This window comes from Thamnophis elegans, chromosome 10 (genome assembly GCF_009769535.1).
Source record: "Thamnophis elegans isolate rThaEle1 chromosome 10, rThaEle1.pri, whole genome shotgun sequence".
In the NCBI taxonomy this organism is placed as follows: Eukaryota; Metazoa; Chordata; class Lepidosauria; order Squamata; family Colubridae; genus Thamnophis; species Thamnophis elegans.
Window position 1 is genome coordinate 46792175 of NC_045550.1, and position 18208 is coordinate 46810382.

The 18208-nt window shown below is 40.1% G+C and overlaps 1 protein-coding gene across 1 annotated transcript; it reads right to left on the bottom strand.

Moving 5' to 3' along the window:
- Positions 1-14: 14 nt before the first annotated feature.
- Positions 15-17709, bottom strand: C10H3orf33 (chromosome 10 C3orf33 homolog). The gene is made up of 5 exons (XM_032225761.1): positions 17566-17709; positions 13828-13887; positions 12022-12175; positions 7704-7864; positions 15-1745 (listed from the first exon to the last, which is right to left on the bottom strand). The coding sequence occupies exons 1-5, from the start codon at positions 17647-17649 to the stop codon at positions 1479-1481; spliced, it is 726 nt and encodes a 241-aa protein (XP_032081652.1). The 5' UTR covers positions 17650-17709; the 3' UTR covers positions 15-1478.
- Between the last annotated feature and the right edge of the window lie 499 nt (positions 17710-18208).

Consider the following 18208-nt stretch of genomic DNA (forward strand, 5'->3'; position numbering starts at 1 on the left):
ATCAGCAAAAAAAATATTTCTATAAGATTTAATTCTCAATGTAGATATATTCTCTCTATATATATTACCTACATTGGCAAGACCATTCAAAATGTTGTCAAGTGCTAGTTAAGCATATAAATAAGTGGTTCAGAACACAAAGTTATACATAATGTTCTACCAAAGTAAATCTATTCATGTGAGCACATCTTATGATCAGGTCAATTAATCTTTACATTCGAATCCAACACAAACTTGCCTTGAGCACAAGTCCATAATTTCAATGTCACTTCCTTCTTCGTCCCTTAAAACACTAGGTCTATAAAACATAAGCAGTAATACTGACTCTTGAGCACATTGGTCTCTCTGAAATTAGTTATTCTCTTTGATAAACAAATTATACAGGCCGCTGCATTTAATTTTTCCATGTGGCATCACAAAGCAAAGAGAAATAAACAGAACAAAGGAATGAAGCCACACAGACACAGACCAAAGAGAGCATACACTATGTACAGATAAGATAGTTTGGCTGATATAATTTCTTCCTTTTCTGAAAGAAACCTGATATAGGAGCAATGACCCAAGAATTGCAATTGGTACACTTTGATATTTATAGGTGGTGGGTGGTATCATAACATCTATTAAGAACCACCTCTAGAACAGACAGCACCAAATGCACAATGTTTATGAGGCTAATTTATATAATTATTAGCTAATCATCTTCAACCAGTGCCAGTGTGAACTTAAATCAGACCATTGTCCCAAGAGCATTAAATAATATCATGCCATCATAAACTGAAGCCAGAAAGCAGTCTTCCAAACTAAGCCAAATTCAGCATCGAGAACCGTGATGGCGAACTTATGGCACACGTGAGAGAGGTGGCACGCAGAGCTCTCTCTGTGGGCATGCGTGCTGTCACCAGCTGCTCTTCCGGGTCTTTCCATGAAGACCAGCTTTCTGGTGTGTATTTGCGGGCTGGAACCCGAAAGAGCATCTGGTCACCACACGAATGTGCACCGGCCAGCTGCTCTCTTCCAGGTTTCGGTGTTCCAGGACACACACAGGCTCCAGTTTTGGTACTGATTGCCGAAAAGGTTAGCCATCACTGATCTAGAAACATTTATAATGTTGCCAAAGGTCAAGCATCAGTGTTATAGCTGTCCTATCATAAAAAAGCTGACCAATTTTTTGCACAAAAAGTAATAATGGAAACCATTCCTTGCTTTTTCTTTTCTTTTCGTTCCCTGAACTTTCATGCAATCTTTGTAAAATACATCACCAATAATTCCATATTTCCATATTAGACAGCCTAAAGAGTTATTCTTTGTGAAAAGCGTAGATACATTTTTTAACAATAATGATGTGTATTGTATATGCACATTTTCTTAAGACATCGGTATCAGATGTTTTCATCTTCTTAAGAACTTAGTTACATCATTTTCACAAATGAACGCAATGCTACTCCCTGCTCCATTTAGGTTCCTCCAAGCAATTGTTTTCATAGCCGCATTCTCAACCATGTTGCAAACTGCTTTAATTTTTGGATAAGTTTATAATTGTTGATGTGTTCTTTGAACTTTTCAATGAGTGTCTCTTCTTTCCAGATTCCTTTCTTTTTTTTCACAGCTTTCATTTCTGCTTGAAGTAGCCTCTTGTGAAGCTTCCAGTATATCTGAGATTCATGAGCCAATCCTTCAATACAAACTGTCCTGCCAAGCCCCCGTCGCAAGATCTCTTCATTTAGACAAATACTGGAAAATCTCCCCTGTTCAAAAAAGACATTAGAATTTTGCATAAGACATATAATTCACATATTACATACTATGTCCATTCCCGTAAGGAACAAACATTAAAGTTGAATTCCTCAAGTGACTTCGGCAGCCGTATAAATTTTTTTAAGTAACGCCATCATTGTCCAACCTCAATACAGGTAGTCCTTGACTTACAACCATTTAGTGAGCATTCAAAGTTACCGTATTTTGGGGACCGGGGGGGCGGAGCCTGTTGCCGAGGAGGGCTCAACCGAGCTCCTCTCAGAGATCTGGTCTGTATATCTAAATAAGATCATAGATATCACCCCTTTTTGGCTAAGAAAGGGGCAGGGAGTAGCTCTGTGTGCTAGGGTCTATTCGTAATTCACAGCCTTTCTCTTTTTTTTTGGCTGTGGACAGAGATTAGATCCAGCATGAGCGGAGCTTTTATCTCCAGCCAGTTCTTCTCAGCTGCCTTTTTTGCAGCCCCAGACAGGCGAGCCCCCCCCCCCAGGACAAAGCAAAGTTGTTTGAAGCTAGGATTAATACGGGCGGGTCCCACCCCTGTGAGATTTATGCTTTTATTACTATCTTAAACACCAGCACCATTTGTCTTAGAGGCTTCTTTGTTTAAACGGACTTCAAAATGGCGATTTCTCCCCATTGGTGACTGATAGGGGATGTACTTAGCCGGTTTTACCTTCCTGCAGACCGCTCCTTAACAAAATAAATTCTTCTTTTTTTGGAAACAGAGGGGAGCGAAAGCGCTGTTTATTTGTTTATTTATAATGGCACCCAGGTCAAAATCGAAGCGTCTCTCTACAAATGTGCCTAAAGAATCTAAAGAATCTATACTGGAATCGCAGCCCTTGTCTCCTACGCCCTCTACTGGAGAATTTTTAACACAGGAATTTTTCTTTCAAATGCTTAATGATTTTAAACAAGAAATTAAGGAATTTGTATTGGAGCTATATGATGATTTAAAGTCTAAAATTGACCAAATGAAGGCGAATACGTTTGCAGCCGTGTCTGCCCTGTCAGATTATTCTGCTGAAATAGAGAATAAATTGGAAAGCTTGGAGGAGGCTAATTTTAATTTGACTACTAATATTCAAATATTACAACAAAAAATTAGAGACAATGAAGAACAGCTCATGATGATAAACTTTAATAAGAAGGCATTCGCAATAAGAGTCAGAGGATTCCGCGAAAAGGAGCGAGAGAATCTGAAACAGACCTTTGTTGAAGCCTTCAGCCATGCGGTGGGAAGCCCGGGACTTAACTTTGATTGGCAGATTCGGAAAATCTATCGCCAGAATTCGTTGGTAGCGGAACAGCGACAGCTCCCGAGGGACATAATTATATATTTTTCCACAAAAGAATCCAGAAACGCGATTATGCAAAAGTTTCATAATAATAGTCTGCGAGTTGATGACCAGGACTTGATTGTCTTCAAAGAAATACTTTTCCAGATGTTGAGAGCAAGAAGAGACTATGCTTTTTTAACTAAAGAGCTTAGAAATCAACAGATTCAATATAGATGGGAGGCCCCAGCCGGCATTACGGTCACATTTGAGAATCAAAGACTTCGTCTTAACTCTGTTTCGGAGGCTCGAGATTTCTATTACAAGACTTTGAAGGCGGGACTTCCTGATTCACTTGGAAAAGAGGAGAGACAAGCTGAAGGAGAAGGCAAGCAACAGACCACATGGCTGCAAGATGGAGGGGGTAGCCTTTCCTCCCTCAGAGAAGCAGAAAAGCGGAGATCGAGGATTTAGACATTTTAAAATATTTGCCAAAGTTGTGGACTGAATGGGGGTTTGCGACCTCTCTCCGGTAGAAAAAGCGGAACTTATTGGTGGGGTGATACTGATTGTATATATGTAAAATGAATGCGGAATGATTTATGTTGTTTAAATTCTGTTAGAAGGGATTACTTTAAAACAGAAGGTAAACTGATTCTTGTTGAAAGTATTATTTGAATATGTGGAATGATCCATGCTATTTAATTTTTATTAGAAGGGAAAGCTTGGTGAAATTATTTTGAGTTGGATTTTAAATTAATGTCTGCATAAATTTGATAGTGGTAAATATCAGAGAAGCAAGGGATGAGGGTAAAATGCATGCGGAATGATTTACGTATATTGGTGGGGTGATATTGAATGTATATATGTAAAAGGATGCAAAATGATTTATGTTGTTTAAATTCTGTTAGAAGGGAAAGCTGGACAAGATTATTTTTTAAAACAGAAGGTTAACTGATTCTTGTTGAAAGTATTATTTGAATATGTGGAATGATCCATGCTATTTAATTCTTATTAGAAGGGAAAGTTTGGTGAAATTATTTTGAGCTAGATCTTAAACTAATGTCTGCATAAATTTGATAGTGGTAAATATCAGACAAGCAAGGGATGAGGGTAAAATGCATGCGGAATGATTTACGTTGTTTAAATCCTATTAGAAGGGAAAGCCGGTCGGGATCATCTTAAGATAGAATGTAAACTGATTTTTGTGTAAAGTAATACTTGATTCACGCTGCTTAAATTTTACTAAGAAGGGAAAGTTTGGTTAGATTATTTTGAATTACTGTTTGAAAATAAGGTTAAGAAAGATTATTTACGCTGTTTAAATCCTATTAGAAGGGAAAGTTTGATTATTCTTCTGTAAAGTAATATTTGAATATGTGGAATGATCCACGCTGCTTAAATTTTACTAGAAGGGATTATTTTTGAGCTAGATTGTATATTGATGTCTATACAAATTTGTACAAATGTTTATCTGAATACAAGGTTAAGGAAGAGGAACGGGAGAGTCTACAGGAGGTTGGGGTAAATAACAAAGAAGTAAGAGACGAGAATAAAATATAGATAGAATGACTTACACTATTTAAGCATAGATAAAGATGGGGGGCTGAGCTTAACACAAAGAGTTCTTTTTCTTTTTTTTCCTTTTTCTTTTTTCTTTTTTCTTTTCTTTCTTTTTTCTTGTTTTTCTTTCCTTTAATATATTACTTTTATTTTTAATCCATACGAACACAAGATACTTTAGATAGAAGGCAGTGCCAGGTGTGGGCCCCGGGAAGTCGGGAGGATTAGGGATGGGGATTTATGGGGGGTGGGTGGGTGGGTGTTAACATAGTCTCAATAAGAACAAGAATGCACTTATATACGGTTGTTTTTTTTCCCTTTTTTTTTCTCTTTTCTTTCTTTATATTTTTTTTTCCTTGGTTTATTTTACTTTTTATCAGATTAAACAACACTTGAATAAAGGCATACACCAAGGAGGGAGGTAGAGGGAAAGAAGAGGGAGGAGTAAGGAAGGAGTAAGGGGAATGTAAGGAGGGCGTGTTGGGAGTAAGGGGAGAAGGAAGGTTTGAGGGGAAAGGGAAGTAGGAGGGGAGTGTTAGAGGGAGGAAAGGAAAGTTGGAGGGGGTAGATGGGGTGTATGGAGGATGGAAGTGTCAGGTGGGGTTGTGAATGATGAGTTGTGTTTTCTTTTTTATTTTGTTTTATTTATTTTTTTTATTTTTTTTTTCTTATAGCAAATACTCTGTATATAAGTGATTGTAAAATGGAATGTGAAAATGAATAAAATATATTTAAAAAAAAAAAAGTTACCGTATTTTCACAACTATAAGCCGCACTGAAAATCCTAAAATTTGATCCAAAACCGGCAGTGCGGCTTATAACCCGGTGCGCTTTATATGTGGAAAAAGATCTCCCAGCTGCTTTCGGGGCTTCCTGGAGCGCCAAGAACCTTCGCGCTTTCTCCACACTCTCCTCGGCTCCTCACAACTGCAATAGACGTCCAGAAGCGGCAGGGGCTATCGAGCTGGAAATCCAATCCCCATTAGCCCCAAAAGCCGCTTCTGGACATCTATTGCAGTCGCGAGGAGCGGAGGAGAGCGCGAAGGTTCTTGGCGCTCCAGGAAGCCCCTAAAGCAGCTGGGGGAGGCGCGCGGTTTGGTTTCTCCTCCCTGGATGTCGCAGCAGCAGCCCCAAGCGCACCGATCTCTGTGTTTTTCGCATCGGGGCATGCTCTTGCAGCACACCCCGGTGCGAAAAACACTGAGATCGGTGAGTTTGGGGCTGCTACTGCGACATCCAGGGAGGAGAAACCAAACCGCGCGCCTCCCCCAGCTGCTTTCGGGGCTTCCTGGAGCGCCAAGAACCTCCGCGCTTTCTCCACACTCTCCTCGGCTCCTCACAACTGCAATAGACGTCCAGAAGCGGCAGGGGCTATCGAGCTGGAAATCCAATCCCCATTAGCCCCAAAATCCGCTTCTGGACATCTGTTGCAGTCGCGAGGAGCGGAGAACAGCGCGAAGGTTCTTGGCGCTCCAGGAAGCCCCGAAAGCAGCTGGGGGAGGCGCGCGGTTTGGTTTCTCCTCCCTGGATGTCGCAGTAGCAGCCCCAAACTCACCGATCTCAGTGTTTTTCGCACCGGGGTGTGCTGCAAGAGCATGCCCCGATGCGAAAAACACAGAGATCGGTGCGCTTGGGGCTGCTGCTGCGACATCCAGGGAGGAGAAACCAAACCGCGCGCCTCCCCCAGCTGCTTTAGGGGCTTCCTGGAGCGCCAAGAACCTTCGTGCTCTCCTCGCGACTGCAACAGATGTCCAGAAGCGTCGGGAAACGTGCGGCTTATAACCCGGTGCGCTTTATATGTGGAAAAAGTTTGAAAAATTAACATTAATTGATACTGCGGCTTATAATCCGGTGCGGCTTTTGGTCGTGAAAATACGGTACAATGGCAGTAAAAAGAGTGACTTATAACAGTCCTTCCACTTGCAACCTTCAATATATCCCATCAGTCACATGGTTGACATTTGGGCACTTGTCAACTGGCATATGATAACCCTTGGATCATGTGATCCCCATTTGTCAGCTGGCTTCTGACAAGCAAAGTCAACGAGGAAGCTGGATTGGCTTAATGACTGGATTATTCTTTTAATAACTGAAATGATTCATTTTAACAACTGTAGCAAAAAAAGGTTTTAAATTGACTGTGATTTACTTAACGAACACTTTGATTAATAACAGAGATTCTGATTCAATCCAAGAATGATTGAAAGTTGTAAGTTGAAAACTACCTTTACTTCTGGGTGCCCTGGGGCTACTATTTCTACATTTACAACTTTTGGCAATGTTGGTTGGGAATTCCAGGGAATAACATGTTGGAGGGCAGTTGCCATAGGCTAAGACCAGCAATAAACTCTCACCTGTGCACCAAACTCTTCTCCCTCCACTTCCAATACAATAGTTTGTCAAATGTTTTTCTAGGTCTAGGACAGTGATGGGTAACCTTTCTGACCTCACCTGACGAAAGCACACACACGCAACAGCACACGCTTGCATGCCCACACCCATAATGCAATGTGCATGCACAACCCATGTGCCCCACCCCATGCGCATGCGTGCATGACCCCCCATGCTTCCCTCACCAACATGCATGCGTGCACGACCCTCCCTACATGCATGTGCAACCCCCTGTGCATGAATGTGATCCCCCGTGCCCCATTTTGGGCATCGCAGACCTCCCTGGAGCCTCTTGGGACCAAAAATGGGGTGTGGAAGGGATGTGCCGCGCCCCCCTGCACTCCCCTGTGCATGCACGCACATCTCCCGCATGCAGAGCACAAACCCAAAACTCAGCTGTCCGGCGGGAGACACGTGTGCATGTGCAGTGAAGCTGAGCTGGGGCAACAGCTCGCATGCCCGCAGAGAGGGTTTCGTGTGCCACAAGTGGCAAGCGTGCCATAAGTGGCAAGCGTGCCATAGGTTCGCCATTACGGGTCTAGGACATTGCATAACATTACCAGCATCTCTGAATCCAGAACTGATGCAAGGCCTTACTGCAAGTTTTCACTTAGGAGTAAGAGTAACTGAACTCAGCATAAATTATTTCACACTAAGCACACTTATTGTTTGCACTCATGGAAACTCTTCTATTCCCTCTGAACATTTACTTACCTTATTTACTATTACGAAGCAATCAAGTGATGATTCTTTTCTGCCCAAAAGCTGGAACCAAATCATTTGTGAAGGTTTCATTTCTTCTTTTAACCAGATTACACCATCAGATGTTAACTCCACACCAGCAAGCCTGACAAGCAACAAACCATTTGAATGCCCTAAAATGATATACATGCATTGTTGTTTTATTAGAGCATTAGTGAAAATACCTCATTTAGGTCATTGATCTAAACAATTAAAGGGGAGAGATAAACTAGAATTTTGTTGTCCACGATTTAAATGAAAGATTCTAGGAGGCAAAATTAATGTTCTTATTGCTAAAGCTGTTAATATTTTCTATGGCTGAAGAAAGCTAAAAACTATTTCAGAAATCCGCTATCCAAAAGTGACTGTTCCATGCATGGAGAAACTAGAACAGGAATAATTTGCACATTTGTCTTCTTTTTCTAAATCATGGAATGACAGAAAGGACAAAGAACTGCTTCACTACAGGCTTTGAATTCACAGCATGGTGTTGATGATGATAATAAATATCTACTTCAAGTGAGTGTAGAAAATGTTAAGTAATGTGTATTTATGTAAACTGAAATCAATTCAGGTAATCTATAAAGCAGATCTGAAAGATGAAGGCTCTGTATTTTTAGCATTACTTTTTATTCATTTTTAAAATATATTATATATGTTGCTTCAATTACTGTTACTATAAAAATGCAGGATAAAAATAAGCTTTTGTTTTCTGAAGCAAGAAAACACTGAAGAGATTTTATCTGATTCAAAACTTGCCCTTCAGCTCTGGTGAGTTTCAACACAGCTAAACAACAAAACATAAAACAGTACTGTATATACTCGAGTATAAGCCTAGTTTTTCAGCCCACTTTTTGGGCTGAAAAAAGCCGCCTCGGCTTATACTCGAGTCAGTGAAAAATTTGCCCGAAATGGAGGAGAAAAAGGGGCGGGGCCATGCCGCTGGGTGACACTCGTGAATGGCCCAGTGATCCTGTGAGTTTCCCCTCCCTCTGTGTCAGTTTGCCGCACAGCGCGCACCGCACCATCCCCCCTCCTCACGTTCTAATGTAATGCAGGGCTGTCTTACGATTCCCCTTCCTCCCCCTCCTGCCGCTCTGCAACGATGTCCCACCTCCTCCTTGTTATGGCAAGCAGCCACATAGCGATGTCCCACCTCCTCTGGTACAGTGATCCAATGATAGGAATCACTGTGCCGTGTGTCATAGGAGGCGGGACATCGCTCCCGCGGCTGCACGGGACATCATCATCACAGCGGGACATCAGCATCATGAGGTGAGTGAAGTATTTCATTGAATACACCGCTAGTTTACTGTTTTTCTTTGAAATAAATATTCAAAAACATTATTGGTATCTATTTTTATTTTTGAAATTTACCGGTAGCTGCTGCATTTCCCACCCTAGGCTTATACTCGAGTCAATAACTTTTCCAGTTTTTTGTGGTAAAATTAGGTGCCTCGGCTTATATTCGGGTCGGCCTATACTCGAGTATATACGGTACTTAAAATTCACAACAAAATAAACATTAACACTTTCTAACAAGTCTAGCCACCCCCCCTCCCCCACTCCACATCTTTATCTATTTCCTAAACATAGAAAAAGCAAGAAGCAAATGCAACTTTCCCTTCCCACACACCCAGAAATCTGAGCTTCTGACAGTGAAGGCTTCTTCAAAAGGACCTCTCCTGCTAATCTTAACAACTTGACAACCGTAACAAAAGGAACAGTCCTTAAACTCATACTCTAAACAGTTTAAGCCTTCAAAAGTCAATACCAGCATTTTAAATTGTCTCCAGAAAACATCTGGCAAGTAGCACAGGGTGGGGTTTTTTTTTTGTTATGTGTAGACATAATATACCCCATTTAACAATCTAGCTGATATATTTTACATAACTACAACTTCTGCACATTTCCATGTCATGAAAAATTCATTGATTGTCCCAACTCATGGGACATTTTTATAGGTTGTCCCATCTTAAAGTCAGATAGACCAGATCATGAATCAGGAAGAATACAGATACTCTATGGAGGGGCTCTCATAACAGAATCTTGCAAGTTCATTTGTGCAGAACCTTTTTCTTACAATCCAATGAATTAGGGAAGATCTGTTTGAGCCACTTATTTTGGACTTTCTGCTTGTTTGGGATTTAAATCATATTTTTTCCTTGTTGCTTTGGTAGCAGATCTTGCCTAACTCTGTCAAGATCATTTTCCTTATTTTCTACAGGGTTACACTGCAGTAGCCAACATGGATGTAGTCAAGGCATAAATAATCACTGTCAAAACTGATGAGGCTGGGAAAGGGATGTAGTTGGCATACCACATATAACTGTACAAAGGCACTTCTCACAACAGCTACCGCCAGTGATTCCAGTGACAGCTAAAGAATAGAATATTCCAAGATTATGAATATACTGTATATACTCGAGTATAAGCCTAGTTTTTCAGCCCACTTTTTGGGCTGAAAAAAGCCGCCTCGGCTTATACTCGAGTCAGTGAAAAATTTGCCCGAAATGGAGGAGAAAAAGGGGCGGGGCCATGCCGCTGGGTGACACTCGTGAATGGCCCAGTGCCCCTGTGAGTTTCCCCTCCCTCTGTGTCAGTTTGCTGCGCAGCGCGCACCGCACCATCCCCCCTCCTCACGTTCTAATGTAATGCAGGGCTGTCTTACGATTCCCCTTCCTCCCCCTCCTGCCGCTCTGCAACGATGTCCCACCTCCTCCTTGTTATGGCAAGCAGCCACATAGCGATGTCCCACCTCCTCTGGTACAGTGATCCAATGATAGGAATCACTGTGCCGTGTGTCATAGGAGGCGGGACATCGCTCCCGCGGCTGCACGGGACATCATCATCACAGCGGGACATCAGCATCATGAGGTGAGTGAAGTATTTCATTGAATACACCGCTAGTTTACTGTTTTTCTTTGAAATAAATATTCAAAAACATTATTGGTATCTATTTTTATTTTTGAAATTTACCGGTAGCTGCTGCATTTCCCACCCTAGGCTTATACTCGAGTCAATAACTTTTCCAGTTTTTTGTGGTAAAATTAGGTGCCTCGGCTTATATTCGGGTCGGCCTATACTCGAGTATATACGGTACTCTTTAATCTACTCCATTCAAAGCAGTCTGAACCTTAATCTCTGCCTCCGGTTCTTTTTTTTTATTTTTAACCTCACCCATAGTCTGTGATTAACCTTTTTCTTACCCAGCCTAATAGGGTGCTTCAATAGCAGTCAAGGATAGCCAGTGCGGTGCAGCTTAATGTTGTGTGTTTGGACTAGGACTGAACGAAGTTGAAGTCTGCCTGTAGCCATGAGAATTCTTTATGTGAGTTTGAACCCATTGTTCTCACCCAGCCCAACCAATTTGACATGGCTACGGTCGTAAGGATAAAATTAAAGAAAATTCCATGTAAGCCACCTTGAAGTTTAGAGTCAAGCCATGTTAGAAAGGCCTAAAGAATCATTCCCTCTGTAGGGGTTAAAAACCTACTAAAATAAACACATTATTTTTCTTCCTTTTTATCTCATTTTTTTCCTCCAGAAACTCAAATCAAGTATGCCCCCATGTTATCTTCTTACAGGTAGTCCTCATCTACTGACCATAATTGGGACAGGCAATTTGGTCATTAAGTAAAGTGGTCACTAAGTAAAATTATGAGCGTGCTTATCTTCTCCAGGTTTTCTTTGCTTTACAGAACTGCCAATACAAGCACTGGTCGTAAAGTTACTTTTTCATCACTACTATAAGTTCAAACATTTGCTAAGTGAGATAGTCACTAAACAAGAACTACTTGTAAAGCCATTGTGGGATTTCAGGCTGAAAGACACTCATTTGACACAAGTCATCCACATGGCTGAAAGGTACATGAACATATCTATCTTCATTCCCATCCAACTCTCTATCAATGGTTTTAGTGTTTTAGGGAACAGTTAGAGCTTCCACTACCCTATTATGTAACACCTCCTCAATTTAAACACCAAGGTGCTAGGAAAAAGTGCCAGCTTGGGGAAAAGTTGAAGTCCCTTTAAGAAGCAACCTCCAGAGGCAGTGAGGATTCTCATATCACATCCAAAGCATTCTTGCCTACTTTGAATCTGAATATTGCAGAATTCTAATCAACATACAAGTACATGGTAAAATATAGGTTGCTTTTCATATGTGTTTTCATATGTGTTTTCTAACTCACTCATGTTTAGAATTCCTTAAATTCAAACCTCTAAAAATGTTTCAAACCTGTAAAAAAAAAACTAACTTGGCCACTATGAAGTTACTCGTTGTACTTACATCTTTTCTGCAGAGAGGAAATGATTGGAAGGGTAATAGGTACATGTTCAATTTCTAATCCTTGCTCGGTTATTCGATGCAATTGTCCACGTAGCTTAGCATTCTTCTGTATAAATTCTGGAGGTATTTCCAAAGCATTTGTGAATTTGGCTGTCTATTCATAAGAAAAAAAGAATATAAACAAATAGTATAAGAATATAAATGTGGGCATACAGTATTTGGTCTAGTGGCTCATGGAGAAGGCTAGAAACCAGGAGACTGGAAGTTCTAGTCCTGCCTTAGGCAAGAAAACTGGCTGGGTGACTTTGGACCACTCATTCTCTTTCAGTTCTACTCACTTCACAGGGTTGTTGTCTTGAGGACAATAGGAGAAGGAAGATGTATTCAGTATGTTCTCACTCTGAGTTATTTATGAAAATAATAAAGGCAGGATAAAAATATCAATGTATTATATATTTATTCCTTTATAAAATTAATTATGTAATTACACAACATGTTTAATGTATATATTAGAATACATATAACAACTGCAAAATCATTATTAGTTTCACTTGGATGAAATTTTCAATATATATCCATTGTATTATAAAAAGCTCCTTTTATTACAATTCTTACTCTATAAAGTGCTATAAAGATTGAATAGCAATGGTTTCAGGAAAGACACTTTAAACATGCAATTTTTATCTAAATGAACACTTTGGTGTATACAATTTATACCCAAATAGAACATGCTTTATAGAAAACTTATAAAAGCATCACCCTGAATTTTACTTAACATAAGAATGTTTTCATACTTTATAGGGAAATAAACCTAGATAGCCTCTTCAGTTGAAACTCTACTTTAAAAGAAGTAATAACAAGAAGAAAGGAGTTGCTATACAATTAGTATTTCCTACCAGACTGGTCCTTGAGATATGCTATTCATATAACACCCCATCCCTATTATATGAAGGTTAGAACACCAGGATTTAAATTATTTGTACAATGTCTCTCTTGTCCTCTTACAAGGCCTCTTCATCAACACAGAAGCCCTTGAAAGTAATGTGTGAAGGTCTGTAGATAAACTGAGTAACATAATTCCAAGAAATGTACTCAGTATGGCAATTCAAGGTCTAAAACAACTTTTTTTTAAAAAAGCAACAAGCATATTTTAAAATTAAAATAAAATAAAATTTGGGAATATTTATGGCCACAAAGTTTTTCATTGTAAATGAAGACCGCAAGTACACAGAAGCTTAGTTCAGTGTTCAATATGTACAGCAGTAATACTTTAAGATTGTGATTATTAGTACAAACGTCTGTGAATATTTAAGGGCTTTCTTTTTTTTTTTTTACATCCATTAGTGAAAGATTTTGCAAGTTCCTTATTTAGAAAAACCCATCAAATAGGATTGTTAATGAAAAATCTCTGTGCCATTATTTCAGTCAGCAACGTTCTGTATTTCAGAAGATGGCCTCTGAGGCCAAATGAATAAAGTGAGATCACTAAAACCTATAATGGTTGATAGTTTTTAAAATGCTGCCCAAAAAGGCAAACAAGATTCAAAGCAATATAAATCTGTTTTCTATTTTGCTTTGAAAAGACAGAACAGGTAGTCCTCGTTTAATAATAAGTAATAAAACTTTTTGGTATTTATTTGAAACAAAACAGGCTACATTAAAATAAGACTTGGCTGCAAGTTGTACATGAGCAAGCAGCATGCTCAGTATTAACTTATTGTTCCAATTTATTGGCTACAACGGTATGTGCTTCCTAAAATTAAATATATATACTCAATATATATTTATACTCAAAATGTAACTTACCAACTTGATACTCTTTGCAAGTGCAATCACTCCAGCTATTGCCAATCCAGTACTTATGTTCTAGGGGAAAAAACCCATAAATTATTTCAAAAACATGTATTTCCATCTCACAGCATGAGACCTAAGCATATCCTTTATCTCAGTCTTAGGAATATGATCTACAAAATGCAATATGTGCATTTTTAATACCAATTGCTGCCTAAAAATGAAATATGTAATAGTCACAAATATATCTAAGTTTTAAAAAACTAAGTCACAAAATCTCCAAACTTCATAGGTTTATTATTTTAATCTTTTATTAAATTGAAATGATTCTGCAAATTTGGAACTAGACAATTCTGAGTATGAAGAATTTCAGCTGAGGAGTATAGGTGGTCCCTGATTACAATAGTTCATTTAGTGACAGCTTGAAGTTACAAAGGCACTGAAAGTGACTCATGACCGTTTTTCACACTTATGACCGTTGCAGCATTCCCATGAACATGTGATCAAAATTTGGCTGCTTGGCAACTGGTTATATTTATGATGGTTGCAGAGTCCTGTGGCTATGTGATCACCTTTTGCGACCTTCTGACAAGTAAAGTCAATGAGGGAAGCCAGATTCATTTAACAACCATTGTTACTAACTTAACTACAATGATTCACTTAACAACTGTGGCAAGAAATGGAGCAAAATTCACTTAACAAGTATCTCATTTAGTAAGAGAAATTTTGGGTTCAATTGTGGTCACAAGTTGAGGACTACCAGTATTTAAAATCTATTGTACGAAGGCTGCTGTCAGGCCTGGAAGCCAACTTTTGCATTGGGCCTTCAGACCTGCCGCATTTAATGCTGTGGGAAATTGGGAGGGGGGATCATATGGAGTGTAATAGATATAGTCAAAGTAACATTCCTTTCTAAGAGAGTCAAGGACGTTTTGCCCTGCATCTGGAGTGGTGTGACTGGGAGGCATCTCCAGTTGGGACAGTGATCGGACAATGTGATGGACATGTGGGTGTTGGGCAGGGACTTGGAGTTTCGTTTGGATGGGGAAAACCTGGAAACTTTCAGATTCGGGTTTTCCCAGATGTGCCACTGTGACATCTCTAATAAAATGGAATTTTGAGGAAAGTAAAGCCTCAAAGCCTTCTTTTGTTAGGGGTGTTACTTGGAACCCTGACATTAACCCATATCCTCTTTAAAAACTGAACTAGCTCCCCCAAACTCTGAGGTGCTGTGGGGTCCTGAGTCCCAAACGTCGACCCGAAACCAGGTGGTACGAAGACTCAGGGAAGATGAATGTGACAGGTGCTTTGAATTTGGAAATGTCTCTTTACTTGCCGTATAATCCTGAGAAAAATGGCTGCTGTTTTAAGTATGCATACAACATACATTTTGTGTTATTTCATGCTCTAGAACAGGGGTCCCCAATCCCATGGCCACTGACCAGTACTGTGAGCAGGCAAGTGAGTGAAACCAAAAAATATCCCTCCCCTCTGGACTGTGGAAAAAGTGTCTTCTGTTAAACCAGACTTTGGTGCCAAAAAGGTTGAGGATCGCTGCTCTATAACATTTTGGAGATTGAACCCAAGCACTTTATAGTTCTAAATAAAAAACCCACAACTACATAATTTATTGTGAGCTACCCAAAAGCTTCAATCTGTGCAAAATGCAATTAGTAAACTATATGTATTTTGTACACATCATGTTATGTTGGTTTCCATTTTATAGAGTCCATTCAAAGTATTGCTTGAAATTTTTAAAACCTTAAATTGTGTTGGGCAGGGTATACAATTGTTGCAGGCTGAGGGATATTTGTGGCATTTGAGTGGCACATAGAAACTGCAAATTAGTGCATGATATCACCACAAAATGTATTTGATTTTATTTCCTTATTTAAAGGTTAAATTAGTTAACATAGTTCTTCTGTCAAATATTTCATTGTTAAAAATCACTACTTGAAAACACTTCTAGAAATGTAAGTGGTCATAAACAATGTTTTCAAGAGTTGTATGCAATTCTAAGGGTTCAGATTGTGTCCTATGGGTTAAGATCTGGCTCTCCAAGGGATCAGAACCAATTTGCAGGAAAGCCCTTTTGAAGATGCTGGCTCTTACAGAGGCTTGCTGCAAGCAAATAGAAAGTACCTTTTGTACATCACTTCTAAACTTTGAAACGTATTTCCTTTGGTATTCGGTAATTAATACTGTTTCCACCTATGGTACCCAATTTGTGTTCTTCATTAACTGACCTTGGCTGACCTCAAAAAAATTAAGCAGGCTTGTACTAGTTTAGTACTTGCATGGAAATTCTACACGGTAAACTAAATGAGGAAATTGAAAAAAAAATCCCCAAAATTGTAATAACTGCTATACAGGTAATCTTGACTTATGACCACGATTCAGACCAGAATTTTGTTGCTGCGTTGTCCCTGGTTTTATAACCTTTTTTTGTCATGAATGTTAAGCGAATCATTGCAATTAAATGAAACATGGAGTCATTAAGCAAATATATCTTCCCCCACTGACTTTGAAGTTGTCTCACAAGTTTGCAAGTGTCAATCACATAATCCTAAAGTGCTACAACCATCACAAATACATGCCAGATGCCAACCTTCTGAAATTTTATCATGTGACCATGGGGATGCTGCAATGGTCATAAGTGCAAGGACTGGTCATAAGTCACTTTTTTCAATGCCGTTAATTTCAGAGTCACTAAATGAATAGTTGTTAAGTTGAGGATTGCCTGTACCGTAACAAACTACTATGATACTGAAGTTATCAGAAATTGAACCCATCTTGGTTATTGCCATTATTATTACCTCATGTTTATACACCAGCTTGCTAACTTCTACAACCTAATTTAAAAATTCTGTAAATAACATCGTTACTTCATTATTTTATTATAAAGACCTTTTCCAGCAATGAATTTGGAGACCTTTTCATAAACCTGATTTATATTGCTAGGTTCTTACACTAAGATTTCAGATAGTCTGAAAAACATAATGTTGCAATCAGTTTGTTTGTTTTTTTCTGTCGAAATGCTTTGCCTTGAATTCAGTTTAGGAATTTGATGCCTCCCAGAACTTTTCAGCTACAACCTCCATACTTTTTGACAATGACAGCTGGGCCTTCCGCAAATTACAGTAGGTAAAACAATTCTGATCAATTAACAAGATCCCTCAACTTAGGAACCCTTATGATTCCACCACCATCCCATCTCCCCAAGATCATGAGTTATCTGAATGTCTTTGAAAGGATACATAATGCACCATTATTCGGTTTAAGCCGTCTCAAGACACATTTTCCAGATAGAAATTGTATTTATGTTATTCACAATAACTTTGGAACACAGGACGGTTTTCTTCCAGGCAATTAAACCGTTCATTCAAAACAACACACACGCCCGTTTCTTGTATCTCTAGAACGTACGATGTGTAAAGAAGACGCAGAGCAATAAACCAGGTCCTAAAAGACCACAATGGTTGTCATTTAAGCCCAGAACTGATGGTCGTTCCGACATGTCTCACTTTAAGGCCAAGGTTGAAGGTTACAGGCTACGGAGGAAAAGCACAAGGAAACTCTGCCTCTCTAACTACCCCTTACTATATACTAAGATCCTACAATAGATTAACTGCCATTTTTGCTCTAGTTGCAACCGGAGCAAAGCTGGCTCCGGCAGCCCCGCTTCCAGCCTCAGGCAGCGACGCAGCGCAGCCCAAAAATTACACACGGCCCAGACCGATTCCCGGCGCGTACCCGGACGAGGGTGAGATGCGCGTCCGCCCAGTCGGAAAGACGCGCGACATAATTCGGCGGCTCTCCGCCCCGCTGCCCGGCCATGGTCACCTACCAGCCGTCGCGGCTCTTCGGGCCTTGCAGCAGCAGCAGCAGCAGCGCCGCTTCCTGGTCGCTGGGAGGAGTTGCGTCTCTGCGAAAGCACCCGAAGGCCTTTTGGAGACGCTCTGCGTTGAAGTCGGAGCTGCAGGATGGAGCGTTTCTTCCGCCGTTGGGTGGAGAGCCTCGCTCGCTCCCCCTGCGTGTGATCCCGAATCCAGCTGTCCCTTTTTTAAAAGGCAACTGGACCGTCTTCTTTTTTTCCTTTTTTCTTGAAGACGTTTTACTTCCCATCCAAGAAGCTTCTTCAGTGCTGCAAGATTTCAGTTGTTCTTCAAAAGATGAAGAAGCTTCTTGGATAAGGTGACCAGATTTTCAGATTGCAAAAGAGGGACACCCTTGACCGGGGGGGGGGGGGGGGGGGGGGGAGGGGGGGCTTGATTAAAAAAATTTTTTTTGTCAAAAGGTCACCCCAGGACACTGAAACCAGCATAAATACGAATCTGTTGCCAAACAAAATTTTGATCACGCGATCATGAGGATGCTGCAACGGTCGCTAAGTGTG

What these genes read in the sequence shown, in the direction of transcription:
- C10H3orf33 (XM_032225761.1), bottom strand. Translation starts at nt 17,649, where the DNA reads ATGGCCGGGCAGCGGGGCGGAGAGCCGCCGAATTATGTCGCGCGTCTT. An exon ending in CGCATCTCACCCTCGTCCGG is followed by an intron (nt 13,888 to 17,565) that starts GTACGCGCCGGG and finishes TTTTTCCCCTAG; the next exon opens with AACATAAGTACTGGATTGGC. An exon ending in GCTTCGTAATAGTAAATAAG is followed by an intron (nt 1,746 to 7,703) that starts GTAAGTAAATGT and finishes TTTTTTGAACAG; the next exon opens with GGGAGATTTTCCAGTATTTG.